This window comes from Anser brachyrhynchus, assembly GCF_964034855.1.
Source record: "Anser brachyrhynchus genome assembly, chromosome: 4".
Taxonomy (NCBI): Eukaryota; Metazoa; Chordata; class Aves; order Anseriformes; family Anatidae; genus Anser; species Anser brachyrhynchus.
In genome coordinates, this window is record NC_137698.1 from 9,941,261 (window position 1) to 9,966,592 (window position 25,332).

At 37.0% G+C, this 25,332-nt stretch overlaps 1 protein-coding gene across 13 annotated transcripts in view; it reads right to left on the bottom strand.

Moving 5' to 3' along the window:
* Window positions 1-25,332, bottom strand: part of GRID2 (glutamate ionotropic receptor delta type subunit 2) — an 800,504-nt gene that overhangs the window by 209,815 nt on the left and 565,357 nt on the right. For all 13 annotated transcript variants that reach the window (XM_080592187.1, XM_080592186.1, XM_080592181.1 and 10 more), the window contains 2 exons: window positions 22,139-22,300; window positions 14,246-14,365 (listed from right to left, as the gene is read on the bottom strand). In XM_080592187.1, coding sequence (XP_080448313.1) covers window positions 14,246-14,365; window positions 22,139-22,300 — 282 coding nt within the window. The remainder of the gene's footprint in view (window positions 1-14,245; window positions 14,366-22,138; window positions 22,301-25,332) is intronic.

Consider the following 25,332-nt stretch of genomic DNA (forward strand, 5'->3'; position numbering starts at 1 on the left):
TTGCAATGATTTCCTAGCAAATAACACTTGAATCAAAGGAAAATCCTTTTTGCTCTTGTGTTAAGGTTTATGAAACTGGAGAGACCAGTTTTAACTCTCACCAAGAGAGGGCAGTGAAATCTCTCTGATTATTAGAAGATCCCATACAAGAGCCATATACCTTTACAGCAAACATGATAGCAAATAATCTCTGCAGATTTTTGCTTTTAAAATCTGTGGAGCATTCATGTGGATGCTGTTGTTTTTTTTTGTTGTTTGTTTGTTTGTTTTTTTAGCTAACATCCTCTCACCCCTGAGTAAATGAAAAAAAAATAGGGGTTGAGAATAAAAATAAGAATCTATATGAAATATATATATATTGTACTTTATACAGTTTTTTTTTTCAAAGCAGAATATTAAGAGTCACTTGCCTTCTACAGCCAAGTTCATAGCAACATATAAGTTTTATTTTCATTTTTATGTCACCTCTCCACAATACGGGGACTTTACCTCTAAGATCTATTCCAGGATTTTTTTCTTTCAAAACCCCAAATAGCAAGTTAGAGGGCTGATTCTGCTCACAGGCTTCAATGATCTTATTACAGCAGCTGTTGTATATTGAATGATTTTTATTTATTTATTTTTGAGAAGTCAGTATACCCCTTCTTCTTTTTTACTTTATTTTATTTTATTTTTGCCTCAAGTTATCCATGGACTTCCAGGTCGAAAAGTTTAAAATGTCCTCCATCAAAATCTTTCTTTAAAATATCTGTCATAGTTCTGTTATTTGTGGTCTCTGAAGGACTGTAACATCTTCTAGTCAACGGCTTCTTGCAATTTTGAGTCTACTGCTGTCCCCATGGTTTGAAACGTACATCTGGCAAAAGCTGTTTGTTCAAACACATCTTTCTCTTTTTCAGACCCAAGTGAAGATTACTGTTTTACCACCTAACATTTCAATGGATATTGGTAATCCACAGGAAAATACTTAGTCTTTTACAGAAAGATGTTGGGGTTTATATTCCAAAGGATTTGAGAGAGAGCACACTGATGATACAGCCTGTCTAATTTGGTACATTATTAAACATTTGTACTTGAAATGCCACTTTTGAAAAGACATGGTAAAAGATAAGCAATAAAATAAGGAGAGAGGAAAATATACTTCATTTTATCAATGTTCTTTGAAAGTTTAGAGTGGTTTGAAGTCTTTTTTTTTTTTTTTTTTAAAGTGAGTTTAACTAGACCAGACACTTCCATATGGACATTTCCACTCTTTTTAAGGCAAATGGAAAGAATAGCAAAATACAAAATAAAATAATGAGGAAAAGACATTTCTTCAGCAAGGTGTCAGAACATTCTGATTTTCTTTATTGATGTTTTCATTTTCCCTAGTAGAAATGATTTGCCTCAATATGCTAAAGTAGCACAACAAACTAGAAAACAGCTTCTAATGACTAATGGACTGACAATTTGGATGTTACAAAGCTGCTAGAAAAGATTCTAATAAAACTTAGAAGGCATAAATAACTGGGATTGAAAAGCTGGTTATTCATAAAAATTTTGAGGAAATGATCTGTTAGAAATGTGGGGTATGATGTTATAAAATGAACATCAGAATTTCTTATCAAGTTTCCCGTCATGTTTATCCTCTTCTCCACAAAATTAAAAAAAAAAATAGCATGAAGACCTTTGCCATGAAACCAGTTTGATGTGCAATTCACTTCCCTCTGGACTGAACAGAATTGCTTTAATACATAAGGATACTAAAAATATTTGTATTGAGTGCATCAATTCCTGTTTAATGCAATCTGTTGGAGGCCTACAGTCACAAAGTGACAAAGATTGTATCCTCATGTGGGAAGATATCCATCACTTAGTTGGTCTTGTCATCTTTGCTTTCCTGCAGACATAATAAGTAGAAAAGCTAAAAGCAAGCAGGGTGTCAGGTCCTCAACAACAAAGTTAGTAGCAAGAGAGGACAGTAACTTCCACACTATTCAAAGTACAAAAAGCCCCATGGCCAAACAGAGAAATCAGTTTAACTATCCACAGTCAGGCATATCAAGAGACTCATTGTAACTTTACTACAGACCAAACTAGCTGTGAATTACTCTAGTATTTCAAATTTATTTCAAAATATAATTTGTAGTCAAATAGGTTACAAAATTTAGGGGAAACACAGTTTACATTAGACCACACTTACCAAAAGTCTGTACTTTAAAATCTTTCTGCAAGCAACCAGACAAGCCGACTACCAAAGTACTGTAGATTGGGCTTCTGGATAAAATATTTCCTTATATCACTATCATTGTAGGACAGAAAGTTGACCTTATCTGTTCCTTCTTATACAACTGACTTGCTGAAATTAACATCCACTCACGTGACACTTCATTTTTTTTTTTTTTTTAAGTTGCAGCATTGTTCCGGAATAAATTCTGTAGAATTAGACCTATCAAGTAGCATCACTAGCTAAAATCTACTATGTGAACAAAACTGCTATGACAGCGAAATGGAGCAACAACCTAACCCAATGCTTGGACATAACATTTCCTGTGCAGGTTTTTCCACTGTGAACCTTTCATGCATTTGACACCATCACCTACAGCATCTCAGCAAAGCATAAACATGCCCAGATATTATTCTTTGCTAATGCAAAATTGCTGTGGGTCTTGCAGCCTCACTGTACGGTACATTGAAAGACAAAGCATGCTCATCGAGTCTCTACCTTCAGAAGCAGAACTTGTAATTCGAGTAAAAAGCTGAATGAAGCAGCAAGAAACCCATATGCCTAGCAGCAGACTTGGATGGGCCAGGATAGGGATTTGCCAGGCAAGGTGGTTATAGCAGGTCAAACATGAAAAGGAAGATGAAGGTAACTCTTAATGAACAAAAGGAGTGATACGAGAAAGAGTTTATAAAATTGTTTACTTGATGTGTCATGACTAGGACTGATACTCCCCTTTAGAATTTAATAAATATTTTAACAAAATTGCATTAAATACTACAGTTCCAGTGAGCAATGACTGTGGTTTAATCATGGATATGTTATTTAAGTAGATCCTAGCTAAAATATTTATTTTCTTATTTTGTATGTTTATATTTCAAATATCCATCTCAAGTAATATAATACACAAATTAAAATAAACTAAGAAAATCTTAGACTTCCTTATTAAACAGGGAAATCACAGATTTTATCAGTAGTTAGTAAATGTAGAGGTAAGAGTACTGGAGTACTAATTCAGAATATTAATGCTTCGTGTACTAAAACATCCTAGACCCAACTGATGCAAAACACCAGAACAGAGGCCTTAAAGTATAATTACATTATTTTTAAAAACAATCAAGTTTTAATGCAAAATCAGCAGAGGTGTATACAAACTGCACATTTCATGAAAATGTTCATGTAAAGCACTAATACTCATTATTAACACACTCCATTAAAATGTATACTTTAAATCAGATTTTTATGGGTTATAATATATATACCATAATTATTGTAAAAGTGCATTTTTCAAAACAAACATAAAACCAAAACAATATGCCACAAAATGAACAAATCCAGAATTTCAGACTATGTTTATGACTAGGATAAGACACAGAAGCAGCTAGGTTCAGCATGGATCAGGAAAATGCAGTGAACATGTAACTAAATCTGAGCTCCAAGGAACACGAGGAAGCAAAGATGAGATGGAAGAAGTACAAAGAGTCAACGAATGAAGCAGGTACATGCTAAAGATCATACGTCTGAAGAGTAGCATGATTATCAGAGGAGAGCCAGGTGTAGGAGTAATAGAGAACAGGTAACTGTGGCAATGTTTGCAATGACACTGGGATCACTCATGAAAGAGTGAATAACCTGAATTTCTGCTTCGGAGGTCGGGGCTCCTTAACAGTGCTGGCCTAGCCATAGCAACAACCATTATTTCTTTCTCTAGCAATTCAATTATAAGTTTCCCCAATCAGCTTATGACTTGGCTAGCTCCTCTAGATCCCACAGCCTGTGGAGGGGGAAATAAAGGGACTAAATGTTTGGGTTTGGGTTCTCCCTGCTTTAGTAGAAAGTGACACCAAATACTCTCTGTCCACAGAAGCAAAGCTCATTGGGCTTACCAGGACAGTTTACCCCACTGCAGGAGAATACTACTGACTACCGTCAGTAAAATGTCATCAGCATCAATCTCAATGAAATAGTCTTTCCACAAACAAACAAGCCAAAAAAAAAAAAACAAAAACAAACAACTTGCTTTCATCTCTGCTCAACACAAATATTCAGCATCTAATAAGACATGCTTTCATATTTTCCTATAAATAGGTTAGCTTGGAACAAAGCAATCTCACTGTGAAAGGAGAGCAATCTGCCTACTTCAAAACTTGTACCAGAAAAGTTTTGATAAATATGGGCCTGCCAACCCTTTCAGACATACCACAGAGGCTCAACAGACTGTGAGAAAACATAGCCTTCAAGTAGAAACCCCTCACAAAAATGTGCAAATTAGCAACAGCTCATTACTGTGAGGAGACACAGTTCTGTCTTGGCAGGACACAGCAGGCCATCTACTTGTGTCAACGTAGCTCATGTTTTTGGAAAAAAGCAAAGCAAAACAACAAAAAAACCCTAAAAAATTATCAAATCAGGTGAAATCTCTGTAGACCTACTTCCACATATTATCACCTACAATCTGTGTCATAACCCTTACACACTTTAGCCTTCCCCTGGCTGTGCACTGAGCTCTTAATTCAGAGATCTGAATGGCACCCTCCAGCACCCTGAAAAGCTAAAGCTAAATGACCCATTTCCCAGTACTGTCTCATCATGCCTCCTGTTAAAAGAAGTAGCTCAATTTTTTATCATCCTTTTCTCCTGTCTACATGGTTTTCCAATTACTATTAATTTTTGAATAGGATATGCAGTTTACATCCAGATATGGATGGAAATATTTAAGTGGCTGAAGATCTAGTTTTTGTCACCCTTTTCACTTGATGAATCAATAACTACATCCCCTCTCTTGGATTACTTCAGGGTTAAACATACATATTTTGAGAGCATTGTCCAAAAGCTTCTTGAGCTCCAGCAGGTTTGGTGCCATGACCACTGCCCTGGGGAGCCTGTCCCAGTGCCCGACCACCCTCTGGGTGCAGACCCTTTCCCTAACCCCCAGCCTGACCCTCCCCTGTCCCAGCTCCATGCCGTTCCCTTGGGTCCTGTCGCTGTCCCCAGAGAGCAGAGCTCAGTGCCTGCCCCTCCGCTCCCCTCGTGAGGGAGCTGCAGGCCGCCATGAGGCCTCCCCTCGGCCTGCTCTGCTCTGGGCTGAACAAACCAAGGGACCTCAGCTTCTCCTCATACATCTTCCCCTCTAGACCCTTCACCATCTTTGTTGCCCTCCTTTGGACACTCTCTAACAGTTTTATGTCCTTCTTATACGCTGGCACCGAAAACTGCACACAGTGCTTGAGATGACGCTGCACCAGTATACAGAGGGACAGTCCTTTCCGTAGACTGGCTAGTGGCGCTGTGCCTGATGCACCGTAGGATATGGTTGGCCCTCCCAGCTGCCAGGGCACACTGTTGACTCACATGCAACTTGACATCTACAAGAACCGCCAGATCCCTTTCCACGGGGCTGCTCTCCAGCCTCTTGTCCCCCAGACTGTATGTAAAGCCAGGCTTGACTCATCTCTGGTGCAGAATCCAGCACTTGCTTTTATTAAACTTCATATTGATGGTGATTGCCCAGCCCTCTAATTTGTCAAGATCTCTCTGCATGGCCTCTCTGTCCTCAGTGGAGTAAACCACTGCTCCCAATTTAATGAAGCCTGCAAAATTACTTAGTATGCTTTGAAGTCCTGCATCCAGAGCATTTATGAAAACATTAAAGAGAACTGGCCCTAAAATGGAGGCCTGAGGAACCTCACTAGTGACTGGCTGCTAGTCTGAGGTAACCCCATTTACCTTTTGAGCTCAACCCATCAGCCAGTTGTTCACCCATCATATTATGTCTATCTGTATGCTGGACATTTTGTCCAGAAGGATACCATGAGTAACAGATTCAAAAGCTTTGCTGAAATCCAAAAAGATTACATCAACTGGCTTCCCTTGGTCAGCTAGGTGGGTGACTTTGTCATTAAAGGAAATTAAGTTCATTTAGTGGGACTTTCCCTTTATGAACCTGTATTGGCTGTGACCAATGACTGCATTGTCTTTCAGGTGTTTATCAATAAATCCCAGAATAATCTCCTTAATTTTACCAGGCACTGAAGTGAAACTGACAGGCCTGTAATTACCAGGGTCTTCTTTCTTGCCCTTCTTCAAAACTGGAACGTTTGCCAGCTTCCACTTGACAGGGACTTCTTGAGATTCTTACGAACATTAAAAAATAATTAAGACATGACATCAGCCAACCCTCTTAGTATCCTGGGATGAGTCCCATCAGGTCCCATAGGCTTGTATGCATCCAGGTGGAGCAGCAAATCCTGCACAAAATTGGGGTTGGCTGGGATTTTGTTCCATTAAAAGTATTCATGAAATTAATTCATTTTCATCAGGTGATAGCTTTGGTCAAAACCAAATCTACTCTAGTGAGCTGAAGACAAACACTGAAAGCTTTAATTCTGAAATTTACCTATATTTCATTAAGAATCCTTACCTTGAAATGGATAACTTCAGGTTAAGCTGAGTGCTTTGTCCTACTAATTTTAAGGATGATGAACAACATTTTTGAAGCACTTAAAAGCGGGGAGAAGTTCCTAACAGGATTTGCAAAATCACATAGTAGCATTACTGCCTGAGATGTCAATGAAGCATTAAGTCCATTCTTAAATATATATAGTTCCTTCTGACATTACTTAAAATGTCACTTTGGAGGCACTTCAAAGTTCCCAAGCTCTTTAGATCTCTAAAGTGAGTTACAAAGCTAATGTGCTCAGCTCAAGTATTTAAGGATGAAAATCCACAACTTGCCAGCCACTTTTGCAGATCCACGTTCACTAGGAGGCTCTCACAGCTACTTACACAGCAGAAAAAGCCATATAACCATAGCAAGGATATTTCAAAGTTTGCCCAACAAATCAAACTGTAAATGCTTACCAATTACAGATATCAAGTTTGGAAAAACAATCCCTTGGTCTGGTCAGCCTGTGGCTAAATGTAACCAGGGCGAAGGGAAAAGTGGAACCCCAAAATGGAGGAAAAGAAAAGTGTCTAATGGTAAAGGATATAAATCAAGTTCTATACACTACATTAACCTGACCAATGTTTCAGTCCAAATTGTCTTTCCCATGCTCATTATAAAAAAAAAAAAAAAAAAAGCTCACAGCACTTCTGCTCTTTAGAATACTGTAGGACAAAAAATAATAATAATAAAAATAAAAATCCTTATCGATAAAAATAAATGAGTGAAATTCTGTGGCACTCCGTGCTCTTACACCAATGTTGAAATACAGAATAATCACAGCGAAGCCTCTGTAGTTAGGCATTTGCCTAACAGCTGCAATGGAAAACAGGAGTTACAGATACAATTAGTACCTTTTATTTATTTATTCATTATGGCTGATCTTTCTCAAGTGTCCATTGTCATAACAAGATATTCAAGGAAATTAAAACCACAACTTTGAAAGAGAGAAATATTTTTCCTGTTCTTTGCTGTCAAGAAAACTATATTATTAACAGGAAGGGGGTAAAATGAAATCTCTTATCCTGATGAACAAAAATGAATAAAAAATACAAAACTATATAATTTAAATCACATACAAAATATTTGTTTCTTTCTAATGAGAGCAATCAGTCAAAATAGGCAGCTCCCAATCCACCAAAAGCATTTTTCAGCAAGAACATTTACATTAGTTTTGACAAGAATGGAAATTCTGAGCAAAATAGAGATGGACTCATCTCTGCCAAAACTGCCAAGAGAAATACGACAGAGCCCCAACGTCCCAAGGGGAATTTTTTGTCTGACACCAATGCTTCTCCCCAGGGTTCTATTGCACTGTCCCTTCCTGCCATACTGCATTTTCTCTTTTCCCCACTGTTCCCAGTGCAGGAGTAAAACCTTCATTTCAGAATGCTACAGTTACTAGGAGGCTTGAAAGATTTGGGGGGCTTCAAACTCCTCCAACTCTATAAATGTCACTGCTAAAGCCATCCATCTGCATGCTGAAAACTGCATAAACCTGTAACTTAATTGCTTGCAATGCATTTTAACCAACCATTTAACCAACCATTATTCTGGACTGAGAAACCTGGACACCTACCTGACTCACAGTGTAAAATCAGCTTTCCTTTTTATGACAGGTCCCTTGACCTTTGAATGCTTGAGCACGTGAGCTCAGCAGATATAGTTTACCATCCTTCTTCTTAGAAGAAACAGGTGGGATACCATGTTGCTATCGCACTAGTCTTGCCTTAGCTTTGTAGGCTTTTATTTGGAGTTTGAAAGTTTGTGTTCTAGCTAATTTTGCCCATAAATCTGACCCAGGCTCCTTATTCCTGGTGGATGTCCCACTGCACAGGTGAATAACTCATGGGGAACATATAGGTTGCTCATAACACATCCTATAGTAGCTGCTCTGCATAAATAAAGGATTACTAGAAGGACTCGAACCCTGGTCTTCCATATTCCTTTGGCTGCATTCACTGCATCATTGAATCCATTTCTAACTTCTTTACTTCACTCTTTGTTATGAACACTGAAATACTTGATTGTCCAGACAAACAGCCTGGGGTCAGGGCAGGCACCTGGACTGTCCAACACCAGGATTCAGATCTCTTTTCCCATCGGAGTCAGAGAGTCCAAAACCTAACAGATTCTGCAGATGGTAGGCTATAAATTACTCTGAGTCAGTCTCTGTGTCTCTTTCTGCAGTCTCACATTTTAAAAGAATATGCTTTATTCAAAAGCAAATCAGGGATTTTTTTTAAACTTATCAAATTCAGGAATACAATCTCCATTGCTTTAGTCTTCAGAAGTCCAATATGTGCAATGTCTGTTTAGATTGACTTAAACTAAACAGAAGTGCATTTTCAAGTAAGTCACTGTTCCTTACTAACACAAGTTTCACTGTGATAACATGCAAATTCCCAACATTTTCTAGCCAAATTAGATTAAATTGAAATTTCACAAAAGATTTTTGGAAGCAATCAGGAAGGGAAGGATCAGTCACTGTATCTTCACTCATTGCACAGCACTAAATAAAGGAAGGAAATGATACTCTTCAGAAGAAGTAAGTAAAGCACTGGACTAGAACAGCTGGCCTCAATCCACTGTGGTATTTAATTACTTCTTCACTGTTAGTATTAAGTAGTTTACCTCATTTTTAGTGGGCTGTTATGTAGTTAAAGTTGCTTTAAATAGAGCATCATGTTAGTACTTTGCCAGGTCTATCATTGTTATCAATGCTGGAGGTAGACACAGCAAAATTTCTTTTCAACTCACTAAAAAATACACCTCCAACAATGTCTCTGTAAATTGCAAGTGTATCTTTCAGTCACATCATAAACTGCACATCAGCCTTTAGAAGCAGCTAAGACAGATCACAGCTTAAAGTACCAAGTGCTGATATATATACATTTTTAAATTACTTTACAGAGCTCTACCTTTGATCATGATCACAAAAGGAACCAGTGAACCTGTAATTTACCTCAAGTAGCTAACCAAGATGAAAATACTGTGTCCGCTCTTGGTTATTAAATAACGCTAGTTAACAGGTGTCAGCAGAGCTGTCTTAACTCCTCTTTTTAACTAATGAAGCAAAAGGGAATAAAAGATGAAAGAAAAAAAGTTTTAAATGTAGCAGAAGAGACAGCAGCTTCTGCAAGAAGGAAGCCAAATATACATTTGTAATGTATGTTGCTTCTTGATGAAAATGTAAGAAAAAATGATAGGCTGGAAAACAAGGCAATACCACTATTGTAATCAACTATTCTCAGATTAGGTGAGATGTAGCAATCATTTTACTAGAATGAAAACAAAAAGTGCAGTACAATTTTCCCATCTCTGAACAAATATTACAACTATAAAATGTTCCATGCAACCCTAAATAATCTGTAAAATAAAAACTTGCATGTATTAATGCCAGAGGGAATGCCCCATCATTCGAATTAGCAGAGCAGAGAGGAACACCACATCTGTTAGGCATTATGGCCAGAGGCCGCCTTCACCTACATTTACATTAAATATTTTGCACTACAGATATCCCTTGGATTAAAATATATAACACGTCCTCCTTATGGTCATTAAATGAAAAGCTTTTTGGGCAGAGCCCTGACATCCTACCAGACAAATGTCTCACAGCATCTGGAATTACTCAGCTGCCCCTCCCAGGTAATCTGTTTTCCTGCATACTCCTGGCTTGGTCCTTGCTCTGAGGCATCCCTAGGTGATCTGAAGGCAAAGGAAGCCCTGACAAGGACACTGTGGTGCAGCAAGGGAGATAGACAAGAGCCTGGCACGTCCTCTCATGTCTCCACACGGAGGAAATGACAGAAACCATCTCCAGAAGGCAAGGGAAAAACCTTGGAGGTGGGTGTACACTAATGGGGGTAGAGAGGCAGAGCAAAATGTACAGTTTCCAAATGACCATATGTGGTAAGAAAAACAGTGTGGGAACACCAAGACAGTCCTCTAAACTTCAAAAGGTCTAGCTCAAAGCTTTTGAGGATGAGCCCAATTTTGGATTACAAGGAGCACTGGAAGAAACAAGAAAACCACTTTATTTTTGCAATGCTGTTTTCTACACCAGTAAGATATAGGACAGTACTCCTCTGAGCTATCAACTCCCTTTCATTCGATTGTTTGTTGGACAGTTATTCAGTGGAATGGCAGCTTTTATTTCAACAATATAGATAAAAGTATTGCACTGAAATTTAAATGTCAAAGAATACACACTCAAATGTCAAATACCAACAGACAAATGCCAGCAGAGAAATGTCAGAAATACTCCCGTGTCTCTTACTGAATACAACTATATCTGCACAAATGCAAGCCACAGCATGATATGTAAAAAACCAAGAGTTTTTCTGCAGTTTTCTTGGAACTGTATCACCACTGGTTTCAATAAAATCAGTATCTGGCAGTGATCTGGCTGTATTACTCAAAGTATCTGACCCCAGCAACACATAAGCAATCCCTAGTCTGCAAGGTGATGGATGGTATTTGCAGATGTAACGGTACATCAAGCTGAGATAAGTTGTATTTCAGGCAAATCCCACTGCTGAATTTGTTAATTCCTTGCTAGATGAAAGCTCCTTACACAATGAACTTTCATGTCAATGCTCCCACTGCTTTCCAGATATGATGGTAACCCATGAAAGTTGAAGGAGGGGACTTCCAGGCAGTTTCTGCTAGGTACATAGTTTAATTTAGGCAGTAAAGACAAACACACATGCAACTTCATGATGCTTCCTAAAATGTTTGTATTCTTGAGTCCTAGGATTATTAACCTGCAAATATAGGTGAACTTTTCAGAGGTAACTGAATAACTTAGGGACCCAAACAGAACTTACTTCAAACACAATCTGGATTCTTGAGAAATCTGAGTGCTTTTTAAAATGTTACTTTCTTTAATTAAAATCAATTGATTATTCCTCAGGAAAAAAAAAAATAAAATTCTTTACACACTTGACTTGGTGTGACCTTCTGGTCCCAATGACTTCAAAGGGGCTTTTGTCATGATTTCACCCTTCATTATCTTCTGCAAAAGTACTTGGAAACACGTTAATTAGGGAAGATGCATTTGTTTAGAAATTTCAGTCTACTAATTGCAGCTGCTTCCACTAGAGCTGAGAAGTAAAAATGGTTAGGTAGTTCTGTACTCAGACTACTAAATACATGAAAATCTGAAGAGTACTTTAATTAGTGACTAGCAAAAATACATCTGACTCCTGTAATTATTACAATTTGCTTCCAACACCAGTGGCTCATAATCTGAAAAGTAAAATCTCAAAATACATGAACTTTTGTCAAAGTACTAAAACCAAAATCTGGCATTTTCACCTTAAAATTTATTTTATTCTTCATCTCTGACGTAAGTGCTTTAGGATCCCCAAAGCTTGGTTTTTGAATGTATGTATGACATTGATTATAAATACCATATTTGTTTTAAATCCTTTTATGGTTCAACTGAAATAAATAAATGCTTAATTGAATTATTTTGATCTTTTTTTTGAAAGACACATTCAGGAACAGTTCTCACCATGTATACAGAAATTTATTTCTAAAGAAAGCTTTTAGGGAAAAGGATTTTCTCTGGATCACTGAATGTCATTTAGAAAAAAGTATTGGAACAGATTAAATCTGTTCTGGACATATTTATTTATTTATTTATTTTAGCTGCAGTGCAACTCTGAAAATAGACATTTATAGTGCAACTTTCAACAGGAAAAATTTCTTATAATCTCTCTATATAAATTTAATTGCTCATCTTGCCAAACATAGTAAGAAACTGAAAAAATGTATTTTTATTTTTTTAACCTTGTTTTTCTTCTGAACAGGGTCTTATGACACTGATTTTCACGGTCTAATTATATTCTGTGCAAAACTCTGTTCTCTTTGACAAATTATTTCCTTCCAAAGACAATGAATGTCTCCTTGTCCTTGAAGTGCAATAAACTTGGAAGGTTCAAAAAGCCTGTTTGCTTGTTTTGGAATGTCATTGCTTTGCACAACTTGTGTGCCCATGCTCATTAGTTTCCTCTTTAAATGTAAACTATATCATACTTTAAATTTTGCCTTATATCTAAATTACACCACTGAAGAGGAGTTAGAAAAGATAGGAAGTTCTTTAGCATTTCTGTATTTCCAAGTCCTTTCTACAGATCTCTCTCAGTTCTATCTTTTTGTGAAATGGGAGAACACAACTGCATGCTGCAGTAAGGCATTCGCCCAGACAGGCCTGAAGTCAAAAACCAACAAAACTCAATCAATTAAATTAAATCAAGACATAAAAGATTTGTCTTAGGAAAGACCACTTAGTTGGTCTAAAAAATAAATAGCTCCTAAATGCATAGCATGGAAAATAAATCAAGTCCAAATATGTTGAAACAGACTCAATTTGTAGGTGAGGGAATAAAGATTCATCCAACATTCTGGTTGCCTAAAGGCTTTGCAAAGCGCCCCTCCAAATATTAACAAGATCCAGCCCCATTTAGCTTCCGAGGCATCTGTCAGGATCTCTGCTCAAGGTGACTTAGCTATAGGCACATGTGTATTAAGTTATTGACAACAGGTGATACAATGCAGCCAGAAACAGCAGGAAAGGAATAATAATTCTAATGAAAATCAGAGGAGTTGAGAGTCACTTTTAACTTCTTATTTCTCCCTCTCTTCTTTCAGAGCACTTATCTGTTACTGCAGAAGGTATGCAGACAAATGATGTACTTCATCATATAGTGACACTGACACATGGAAGAAGCATATATATATTAAGATAACTTTCTCTATCATCTGCTTTGAGACAATCCCTTCAGGTTAGGTACCTATAAAAACCAGCATGATCCAATACACTAACTTTAAAAAATCTTGGTATTATCTTTCAGAAGGTCTGTTTTTGAAGAAGAGCTGCTCCTGAAAAAGCTTACCTACCCTTCTCATTTCTGAAAAGTTACTATGTGATTTTTGCTACTTTTGCCATCTCAGACAGGGGGCTGTCCCTACAAAGCTAAGGATATGAATTGCAAATAGAGACCTTCTTCTTTTGCTCTAGATGTACGCAATTTACCCAATCTCAGTCAAAGTATTTGGACTGTGGCAGCTAAGTACCTAACTTTACATATTTGCTGTAGAAGTTTGTAAGTACAGGATGTTGCCATAGGAGTGAAGAAAAGAAATTATAAAAATGTCTATTTCACAACAGATTTTCTCTTCCTATAGCTATGAATTTTAATCATCTAACAAAAAGCATCCTAATGTGACCATAAGCATCAAGTATAAAGCTGAGTGCTCTAAATATCTTCCAAAGTAAAACTTGATATTTTTGAAATGGCTTGCAAGGATTACAAAACAACAGCCTTTGCTAGTCTTTTGCAACAGCCTACTAGCCAGTTAGCATACTGTGTATTATGAACAACACCTTGGTCAACTGCAATGCTCTTTGCAATAATAAAATGGATGGGTATCTAGAAGTTCACGACTTTTCTCACGTTTCTTACTCCGCTCAACCATACATAACATGTTGTCTGTCATCAAATACGTTTCTGCTAGGTTGGCACACAAGATAGTTAAAAAAAAATTATCAGTAAAAAGTAGTGTCTTGATTGAATAATATGTAGTCTCACCTTGCGGATGCCTCTGCCAAGATCTTCTCCGTAATTTGTCCCCAGAATTTCAAAATGAACATTGGGATTCCCCCCATTTTCTGCAAATTCCAGTTCTCCAGTCAAACCATTCACTCCACCCTATTGAAAAATAAAAACGACAAGAAAAAGAAAACTGAAAACTCAGAAGTAGCCAATTATAACAATCATTTCTTTCTTCAAGGGATTTATGTGCTACTTATACACATACAACTACCAGAATTAGGACAATTTTATAAAGACCACATTTCCCTAAAAATTCTGAACCCTAAATTGTCCCTCTGTTACTAAATTTCCTCACCAAAGAATCAAACTCAACAATGCTAAGAGATACAATAAAAGCAGTAGTCTTACTTTTATCTTATTTGCATGCCAACATTAGTTCTTTGTACCAACAGTGATTTAAATTCTAATCCCATACCAAGAAAAGCAGTTTTGCAACCAGTTTTAGTGGAAGCAAAACTAAAGACAAGTATACAAAAGAAATTATACAAAAATGAGTTTGTTCTTTCCCCAAACATTTCTCACCCAAAACAGGTTTCCACAAGATATCAGGTTGAGTTTTGGATTAAATTAGAAGTGTTTTCAGATCACCATATGTGATCCATACAAGTGATGAGGGTTTTGTTTAGCTGAATATAATCATTTGTTTTTCTCCACAAATCTTCTCTAAAACTAGGAATGCATCAGATAAACAGTAATGCAGCATATTTTCATGCTTGCTTCCACTTTGTTCTACGTTTTAGGCAGAAGGGTTAATACTAAAGATGAAACAATGAGTATTTACTATAAAGAATCAGAACTGAAATGCTATATATGCCATAACGGTTCTCAAAATATATTCCAGAGTCAATTCAACATGACAAACATTTCAGCCTTTTATAAAAACTGTGATAACATGGAACTGTAAAATCAACAGAGCCATGTGAAATGACTACAATAAAAACCTTTAGCCTTAGAAAATTTCCTCACTTTTTTGATATAGGAAATATTAAATGTTTAACCCACTTTATCCAAGAAACTTTAATAATATTTTATGTATGCACAGAAAAAAAAATAATTACCTCTGTTATAAAACCATACAAAATGCATAGCTTTTCTTCAAAACATAAACTGAGAGTTTTGAAGTTCTGATCTTTTGTAAAACATTAGTATGATTATAGTAAAAATGAGGAATTTACTCATCATTACCTTTAAAACTTTAAGATTAGAGATTTGCATTGTCAGGGAAACATTTTCTACGTATTTCATAAGGTGTCATTTTCAGCTAAAAACAAGAAAATACTTTGCATGTATATGTATTTTTAACCTTTTCTATAATCTCTACTTTTCAGATGAAGTACTGGAAGTGAAAAAACACAATCCTGATTAAAAGGTACAACCACACAGTCTTTTGCAGCATGACTCCAAGTCATCCGGGCAATTTTGATGCATATTACTATGGTTAGCACAACACTGAGATTACTTGTTAGCTTGAGCACAATCCTGTAATAATCACACACTCATGGCTTTTAGATTGGGATAGTGTACCTCTGGCTGGTACAGAGTAAAGACACAGTGAGTTTGTGATTACCTGTAAAATCATTTGAACTTGTCCTTAGGTAAATATCCAAGTTTCATAAATACAAAATAAATTTCTGTAAATTTCACTTGACTACATACTATTCTTCAACAACAACAACAAAAAACCAACCTGTTGTACATGTCTGTTTTCCACATACTGGCTCATCTGTCTTTCTGACTAATTAAGCCAGAATTTCCTGGTATATGTAATGTGGAAATGCCTGTGAAACAGCACAGTTTTGCAAGGCTAGGGATCTCCATCTGACTCCCAGAAACTTCCACCTGGCTGACTTGCCCCTCCCAAACAGCCTACACCTGCTCCTACTCCTGCACCACTGAGCTGATACCATATACTGCCTTTATTATACTTCTACTTCATATTTCCTATTCTACTTCCTGAAACTTTGCCCCCACAATGTGAATAGAGCATAGGGGTCTGAGTATGAAAATTAATTAGACTGTTATAGACCACCTGAGATGGATAACGGTTTCAAGTTAGCCCCATGCAATGTCTAGAAATAGCAAGTGAAAACTCTGGAATGAAATGACAAAAGAAAAGAAATAGGAAACAAAAAAGTTCTGTTAACATACATGCTCAGTACAACAGAAAGTATGTATGGAACCTCTTTTTTTTTCTTTTTTCTTTTTCTTATTTTGTTGCTAAGTGCTTTTAAATTAGGGATTTTAAAGTTAGAAAAGGGAAGTTGCTTAATTTTCCAGGTTGAGAGTGCTCCTAGTAATTTATAGAACATGAAGATAAAAGCATTTCTAAAATGTAAGTGATTTTTGATACTTCAGACTAAAATATTAAATTGCTCTCTCTTTTTTTGGCAACTCCTGTCTCTATTAGAGAAAATATGATCAAAAAAAGATCATTTGAAGAAGGAGTTCACCTCGGTTACATCTGAAGCAATGAAATCCACCTTTTATAAAAACACAGGTTTCTTTGGACATGCCCCCTAACTAGTACAGGCCAACAGATGTACTACTGGATTTTGAAATGGAATCTATCCAAAACCATTATGTAAGTTTATTTTCCTTGATTGTTAAATGGCTGTAAATGTTGGGGCAAGATACAAACTGCATGTCTGTAAGCTATTTTTATCTGTCTGAAATCCAGCAGTAACCATAACAACAAGTTTTCTCATTCATCTATTTGGTAATTTTCTCATGCTTTGAAGATTTGTCATGTAAGAGTGTCTTTGATTAGAGTTTTCTTTCCTACGCTGTGTACACCAGAAATAAATGTAATAAGAGCTCAGATTCTATGGAAATGCTCCTGGCTTGGAAAGTGAAGAAACAGAGGCAAAACAGTGTGGAACCACCCATATAATGAAAAACAACAGTAAAATCTGATAGGAAACCTCTTAGAGGTCCTGACACCTTAGCTCCACCTGTGACCTGCCTGGCTGCCTCAGCCCCACAGGCCAGGAAATCCTGTAATGGAAATCTGCTGGCTCTTGTTGCCCCACACAACCTTTTTTGCCTGGCACATGAGCTTGTTTTATTGCTCATCGCTGAGGGAATGGCACAGCATATGGCCTAGTGAGAGCTTCAGGACACTGCTCCCATTTTTCTGCACACAGTGCACATTAGTCTCTCACAGTGTGGATACCTCAAACACTTCCTTGATTTACTGCATGTGTTTTATATCCCTCCTCTAATGCAAGGTAGATCACAGTGGAAATGGCAATCCATGTGACAGTTACTGATCCACTAACTTCCTGATGAGTTTTTTTCAAACTATGTCAGCATTAATTAAGATAATGGGTAAGAGCCAAATAAATTTTTCATTCCATTTAACTTACAGAAACAATGCTATTTGGAAAAAAAAAAAAAAACAGATTTATTATCTACTCTAAAATTCTTCTACAGTTGAGCCACAACCATGCAATTTCCTGACACATTTAAAACCAAAGAGTGAAATGTCAGTTGTTAGGACAAAAATGTTTTACTTATGTTTCTGATTACTGCTCTGGGCTTCGCAGAGCTATTATAAAGCTGGCAATATAGTCAAAGCCTACTTGAGTCCCCTCTAGACTGGCAAGATAAACTACAATTTATATATGGTTAGACACTGTTATACTGTAAGTAAGTCCCTGAAGAAAGTACTATTTACCCAGCAGTCAGGACTTCACATGGGAATGTCAGCTTGCCAGTCATCAGTTACAAAATATTTCATTTGTTCACAAAGCTGCTTTTCAAATTCTGGCTATGTTCAGACACTAGCTATTTTGCAATTAAAAAAAGGAAAAAAGTGTGGCTATAGGCATAAAAAATGCTGTAAGCATCAGATATGATTTTCACATTTAAAAAGCTGATATTGATAAAATTATTAAAATATGTAATAAAATTATTACAGCTAAAGACACTGTTTTCATGTGCCTGCAAAAAGAGTGTACACCACTGTCTGAAGAACAATTTGGCATCTTTTTTCACATCATCCCTGAACATGACTGACAATTCTGAGACCCAAACCATTTGACAATTCTTGCCCATGATTCACGAAACAGCAAAGTTGCAGCACATTTTCCACAAAGGAACAGCTCTACGCTGCTGCTAGTACTAAAAATTTGTTGTTTGTCGGTGAGCTAAGCAAATGTGACTGGGAAGAGATCAGGTAAATGAGAGTGAAGATATATGCAGTAACTTGATGTCATTTTTTCCGAGTTGATCCTCCATATAATCCTACTTACATTTATTCTCAGGCTATTCAGGAAGATTAATTTTTCCAACAGTAGAATTATTTTTGACTAATACTTACTACTCTCACAGTGAAATAGCTTAACCGAGAAATAAAAAAAACTGGGCACGCATTTGGGGATAGTTCCTATTGCAGAAGTGAATTTTGGTCTAATTGCTAGAGCTGTCCAAATTCATTAGTAGGATTGTATTTCGTGATTAATTTAATTATTTATTCAGTTCCAGAATGGACAGAAACAGATATTAGATTTTTTTATTATTATTAATTTTAGTGGCTTTTTAGACTGTCCAATCAGCTGAAATCACACGGTAAATCAGCTTTTGGAGTTGTTTATAGGAATAGAGACCCAGGAATCAAGTATTCAAGAATGAAAAGTAACAAGTTACAATACGGAATGATTCAGATAGCCATTCTGTTATTTCAAGAAATCCCTGAAACTACTTAATCCCCCCTTGTTTCCTGCTCTTCCATACTAGCTCATTAATCACAAAGAAAGCATTTTCTCTACTTACTTCCAGAACTCTGCTATTTTTAGCAAGTGGGGCTGCAGGTACATCACCAACCTTTTTCTCTTACTTTCTTCAGTGTATAGCTTATACAGATTTCCCATCTCTTTTCTTTTTTTCCCTCCAGAAATCAGAGGGAGATTCCTTTGGCAGTTAAAATGCTGCCAGATATTCCCATTTCATGATCTCTGATTCTAGAAGACAGATTTTCTTCTCAAAAAGCTTCCTCTAGAACCCATTTTTCTGCTTTCTTGGAGGCAAGAAGCTGTGAGTAGCAGTAAGATGGCAACATTACCTCCACTTTGCTGCTGACAGGAGAACAGCTACTTCACTGCTAGTCCTTTTCTAAGGCAGGCAGTCTGGAACTAGGCATCAATTCCTTAACTGTTTCCCCACCACCACTGTACTTGACCATCCACTGAAATTACAGCGAGGGGCGATATGGGACAAGACTGTGATTCCAACTATGCGACACAGATTGTTATGAAGGTACAGTTAAAACTGTGTAGGGGGTGGGAATCCTTTTTCAAGGCACGTTTAAGGCACATGTCAAGTGTATCTTTGCTCTGAGCCATAGCAATGTTTTCCAGTGCTATTCCAGTATGCACTACATCTTTGACATGTGGTGATTTCAAGATGAAAATGCAGAATCTTCTACTCTGAGACCACTTAAATACCACATGGCCATTTTTTCCTGCTTTCCTTCAAGATTAAAACTAAGGAAAAGGGTTTTCAGAAATGCTTTTAGTTTGTTGGTTTTAGTTGATGTTCCACAACAATAGCAGACAAAAAGTGCACAACTGTGATCCTGAAGTTCTTCTAAATAACTGGGTCAATGAATTCAAAGGGAAAGTAGATCACAAAACTGAAGCAGAATTCCTCTTTCCTGTACAATTCCAGCACTTTGCAGCAATCTTTAGTATCCACACAGGAAATTTATGCCTGCAGTTTTGGGCTTACTTTTGACTTTCAACTTTATCATGTTGCTTCCATAAATTCATCTTAGTCATCACAATGCAGTGTGCAAGAAACATTTGTACACTTCCGTTTACACCTGCAAAATGGTTTATTGTCAAAGCCATCTAATTCAATTAGTAGAGAAACCCAAAAGCAACAGGAAATAAGTTTGGTTAACTGCACTTCACAAATTTCTATAGTATTCAATTCACTTTCTACCAAGCTGACCACATCCCTTGAACCTCAGCTTGCTCTTGCCTTCTTGAATGCATTCATATTTTTACTGATGGCTTCTATTCACATTTCAGGGTGAAGTACTGCAAAAAAAGATCTTCGAGACAGTGTGGCTCTGGTGTGAAAGGCCAGAGAAGGAATTTATTTTATTAATCACACCATTTTAAGAGGTGGGAATTGGAAGAAGATAAACTGCACGTGCTAGTTAGGGCAACGTATCAAAAATGGAATAAACCCTGGCTGTTTGAGATGCAAAAAGATGCAATAGTGGTAAGACACAGCATGAAGGACATTTATGTAGGAGAACAGGATCAGTCTCACATCCACAAATGTCACAAGCAAGAAAATATTTGTAAATACAAAACAGTCAGCAGTCCTTTTCATGGTGGAGCACTTCAAAACTAAAATTTACAACTGCTAGCAGGACTACCAGAGTTTGCCTGAAACTTCAGTTCAGATAGCAAATTCTAATTCTAACTTGGAAGTGGGTATTTTGGCTTTTCTGGCTCAGGCATCCTATCTGGATTTGAGTAAGTAGGAATAGCTTTTAGTTTATTAAAGAAAAAGTGCACCACAGTATTTACAAAGTGCAAGTTGATAAGAAAAGTTCCAGAACCAGCCTTGCCTGTAAAGTAGCTTAAAATACAAGAGACTGCCAAATGTGAATTTGAAATTGCCCTGCGATACTCTTTAGAGCCACTTATAGCCATATCCTGCCCCTGTAATAAGAAATGTGTCCTGGATTATGCTTGCAGTCTCATGACTTCCAACTATTAGAATGGTAACTGAGGACAGACACCGAAGAAAGCCCTTGAACCATTCTTTGGGAGCTAATGCAGATTGGACCTGGGGTGGGGGGGAAGCAGTGTTCCAAAGAACTTTATATTTTGCCTACATCATCATAATTTCTGCTGTAAAGACCTAATACAGAACAGCAACTTCACAAAACAACATTATATTTACAATTATTTTTATGCCCTTTTAATGAAAGATATAAATTAAGCACAATTTTTTATTTTTATTTTTAACTGTCCTGTTTTTTGGTGTTTACAATGCAGGCACTGCCAGCACTTTAAATGTAAATACACATTACCAGAAAGTACATGCAGATGAATGAGAAGACAGTTTTATGAAAGACATCAATAACATAAGGAGGCTGAACAGAATAACTTACAGGGAAGGGTAAACAACCAACCTATGCATATTTTGACTAAATGCTGACCTGGAAGGCTGTGAAAATCGTTTCTAAGTATGTGGAGTCTTTAAACATCATGAAGAAAGGGAATAAGTAGGAAAAATACACTTAAGGGCTGAAGAATAGGAAAATCATTTGGGGAATAAGCATGATTTAGGTATGAAGTAATATTCACAGAGAAATAGTGAGAACTTAACATTGGATAAAGCACTGTCTCATCTATTGTCTAATCTAAGAAATAGTTCTGCAGTGGCCAGGTATAGACTAGATTACTCCATATTCATCCATTTTCCTTCTCTCACTTCTATTATGCCAATACATTGTCAATAGCAGTGCAACAGCAAATTCCACACAACACCAGCTGAGTGTAATTGTCCTGTAATTGTCCAACTTTTCTTTTTCTTTATTTCACAAATAATAAATATAGTACATTTCTCTGGTTTACCTCCTAATCTGTGATAATTTTTCAATATGATATTATTCTCTACTAGTGTTTGATAGTTTTGGTGAACAAACTCACTGATTTCACTTCAAATACACTCATTATGACGTAGAAAAGAAAAACAAAGAGTTTTCATTCAAAATTTGTAGATATATCAAAACTTTTGCTTCAAAAAAGAACTACTGGTACTGGCAAGGACAGTACACATCTCAGATGGAAATTCTACTGCAAGTATTTTAGAAATCAAAAATGATGAAATACTGGAAAAAAGTACCTTCTTGATAGTTTCCAACATGGATCGTCCTCCTTGCCAGGGCTTAGAGTTCTTCCTGATGCAGGTCAGGCTGGCCATGCTGTGCCACTTCCTGTCCTCCAGCTTCTTATGAAAGGCATTCGCCAGCAGAAGGACAGTGTCATATATATACAGGTTGGAAATCTGCAGATATTGAAAACAGAGTATTAGCATATTATTTGTGGTCTCCTGCCAGCAGCTAGAATTTATCATTTGTTTTGCCTCTCTCATAATCCTTTGGTAATTAAACGACTTATTTGGTTTTAAGAAGAAACCATAAGAGTCAAAAAGTCCTCTCCTTGGCTCTGGTAGAAATAGCAGCTAAGGTCTGTAATGCTACAATTGATTTGCAGCGACAAACTACACACACGTAAAGTACAGGCGGTCCAATAGCTGGCACAGCTCCACTTGGAGGATTTAAAGCCCTGCTCGTGACTGTAAGCAGACTTCTTTTTATTTTTAACCAGTTGCCTGGAATTTTCAATTTTTCAGTTGCCAGACATTTGGACACCATCAAAATCTGTTCAAGGCTGTTTGTTCTTTTGAAAAACAGCAACTCTGAAAATTCTTAAATAATTTCAGCATGTTTATTTTTCCTGATTTTTGCAGGCAATTCTGATGGAGGCAATTTCTAGTACAAAATCTGACCCAGCGAAATCTTCCGCTGTGTGCAGTTGCATGTTAGTTCTGAAATTTACAGTGTTTTCTGTCAGAGTATTTGGCAATGGCTGTTAATTCCTTGCAGGACCAAGGTCTTACGGTTTACGTGTGTTCATGTTTCACTGTGAGCATATTTACATGCACGCAGTGTCAGGAAGTTCCAGTTTGGCATCAGTGAGAAGGCAGTGGAACTCAAGAAAAGAAATTACTCGTGTGCCAATTCCACTTACCCAGGTACCATTTCTATATATGTACTTTTAAATGCACACAGTACAAAGTCAGTTGTACTGACATACAGCTGATCAGCTGAAAACCTTAACAGAAGGAAGCTTACAATGGGAAATTATGCCAACTTTGTGGAGAATACCTTTATTCTACCTTGTGAAAATATCCAAAGACTGGGAAAGTCCCACAGCTGCTGGGAGCAGGTATATGCCAAGGAAGCACAATAATGCTGAAGATCTAAGATGTTAATTGGCAAATCACCTTAAAATAGGGGGAAAAAAAGCCTTTCTTCCTGTCTAATCCTTTCCATATAGCCTTTTAAAATTATTATTATTTATTTTCTTATGTAAATTCCATCTTTATGCTGGCTTTGCCTGTGTCATCTGCAATCTGCTCTGTACAGTTCTCACAGAAAGGTTTTGTGACAGACTCCTTCCCTGCAGAGCATCCAGGAAAGAGGTGATCTATCTCCTTAGCTGGCCAGAATTTCCTGGGGCATTTTGCCTTCCACATCTTACTGAAGAAGATCTCATGGTCTGCTTTTTTCCCCTCCCAATAAACTCCCAGGATTCCCTATTGCCTTTACATTAATATCGCAAACACACAGAACTTCTGATCCTTATTTTACTTTTCGTTTAAATGACTGTGATCCTTCACACCCTGTTTCTGGAATACAGCTCTTAATTCTTACTCAGGCTCATTCCGTGACTCCAGTGGTTTTATTTCCATTTCAGTACTCGCACAGGAATTAATTTGCTTCCTGCAGATGCACAGGCCAGGCATCACTGTGCATGACAGGATTAGAAGCACGGACTGAGGATCTGGGTTCAGATTAATTGAGCGTTTTTAAAATAACTTGGATGATTTGTCTATTTATTCTCTAAACCTATAAAGGAGTCAAAGCCTTTCAGCTAAAACCATATTTCCGCAAAGAAGTCATCACCAGAGGGACATTTGTTTGAGGGAGAGAGAAGGACTTATTACTATGCTGTGAGATATGTTTATTTTAAATATGCCTTCACTAAAGGGGAAAAAAACAACCAACCACCACACAAACCTCTGGAGAGCACAGACAATAAGGCCACTAATGAGATTAAATTGATACATGAAGGACTACAAATGCCAAGTCATCATTTCCCAGCAAAATGACATTGCTTTCAAGGTAGCTTCCATAACCTAATATCATGGGAATAGAGGACTCTTGTCACAGTTCATCAGGAAGGATGCACTTACTAATCCAAGAGTAATATAGCTGGGCCTTCATCAAGTATTAATAGGGCTCAAGAGTACAGGGTTCAGCAATTATTAAGCATTGTTATTCCTTTACTAATAGTTCACCTTAGCAGTTACAGAAATCAATCACTGATAACACAATGATAAAGACACTACAATTAATTTCTGGTTCTCAATCACCCTTCCATTCCACTGCCAGAGGTATGCTCCTTTAGTACCTGTGCCAACACACACAGTGGGGCTGAAACTTAAAGTCACTTGAAAGTTCTAGTCATTTTCCACATATATTTCCTAGGACATTCAATTCATTGCCTGGTATCCATTACTGCTACTTTATCCATTCCAAGTCTCTCAGACTAATGGCAGGACTCTTGCATTATCAAGCTAACTGGATAACTTGCTCTTGATGCAATTCAAAACTCAGATGTGAATTTTTATTGCAAAGCGTAGAAGAAAGATATTTCTTTTAATCAGACTACGTAGGAGTGATTAATCTGCATTAACTATGCTGATTTTACTCATACCTTGACTACTGCACAGAGCTTTTAGACGAAAGGATAATGGTAGTAAATAATTCTGTGAATCAATTTTTTTGACTTCCTGTGCTTTTTGAGGCTTCCAAAGTGATACAAATTTATAGCAATTGTTTTGACTAGGCCAATCCCAGAGACATAATGAGAGACCTTCACCATGATCTTTTTCAGTGTTTTAATTAAGGTGCTGAAAAAATTAATTATTCACACAGCCTTTAGGGGGAGTAATTCAGGAAAAAAAAAGAAAAAAAAGAAATCCACCCTCATGATTTCCAGAGAAAATTTCTGATTAGTCACACTTCGATGGCATTAAAAAATCATTAGAAATTTCAATTTATAAACTGTCCCAACTCCCCACTGGAATAGAAGTTAATTTATATTATTGTTGGGGAGAACAAAGAAACAGCAAACAAACCCCAAAGCTACTTGAATGTCTGTGCATCATATGAAGACACAGGGGAAACGACGCCAGAGTTTTTCTTCCTGTCACTATTTGGTATTGTTTCTCTAGCTACTAATGAAAAG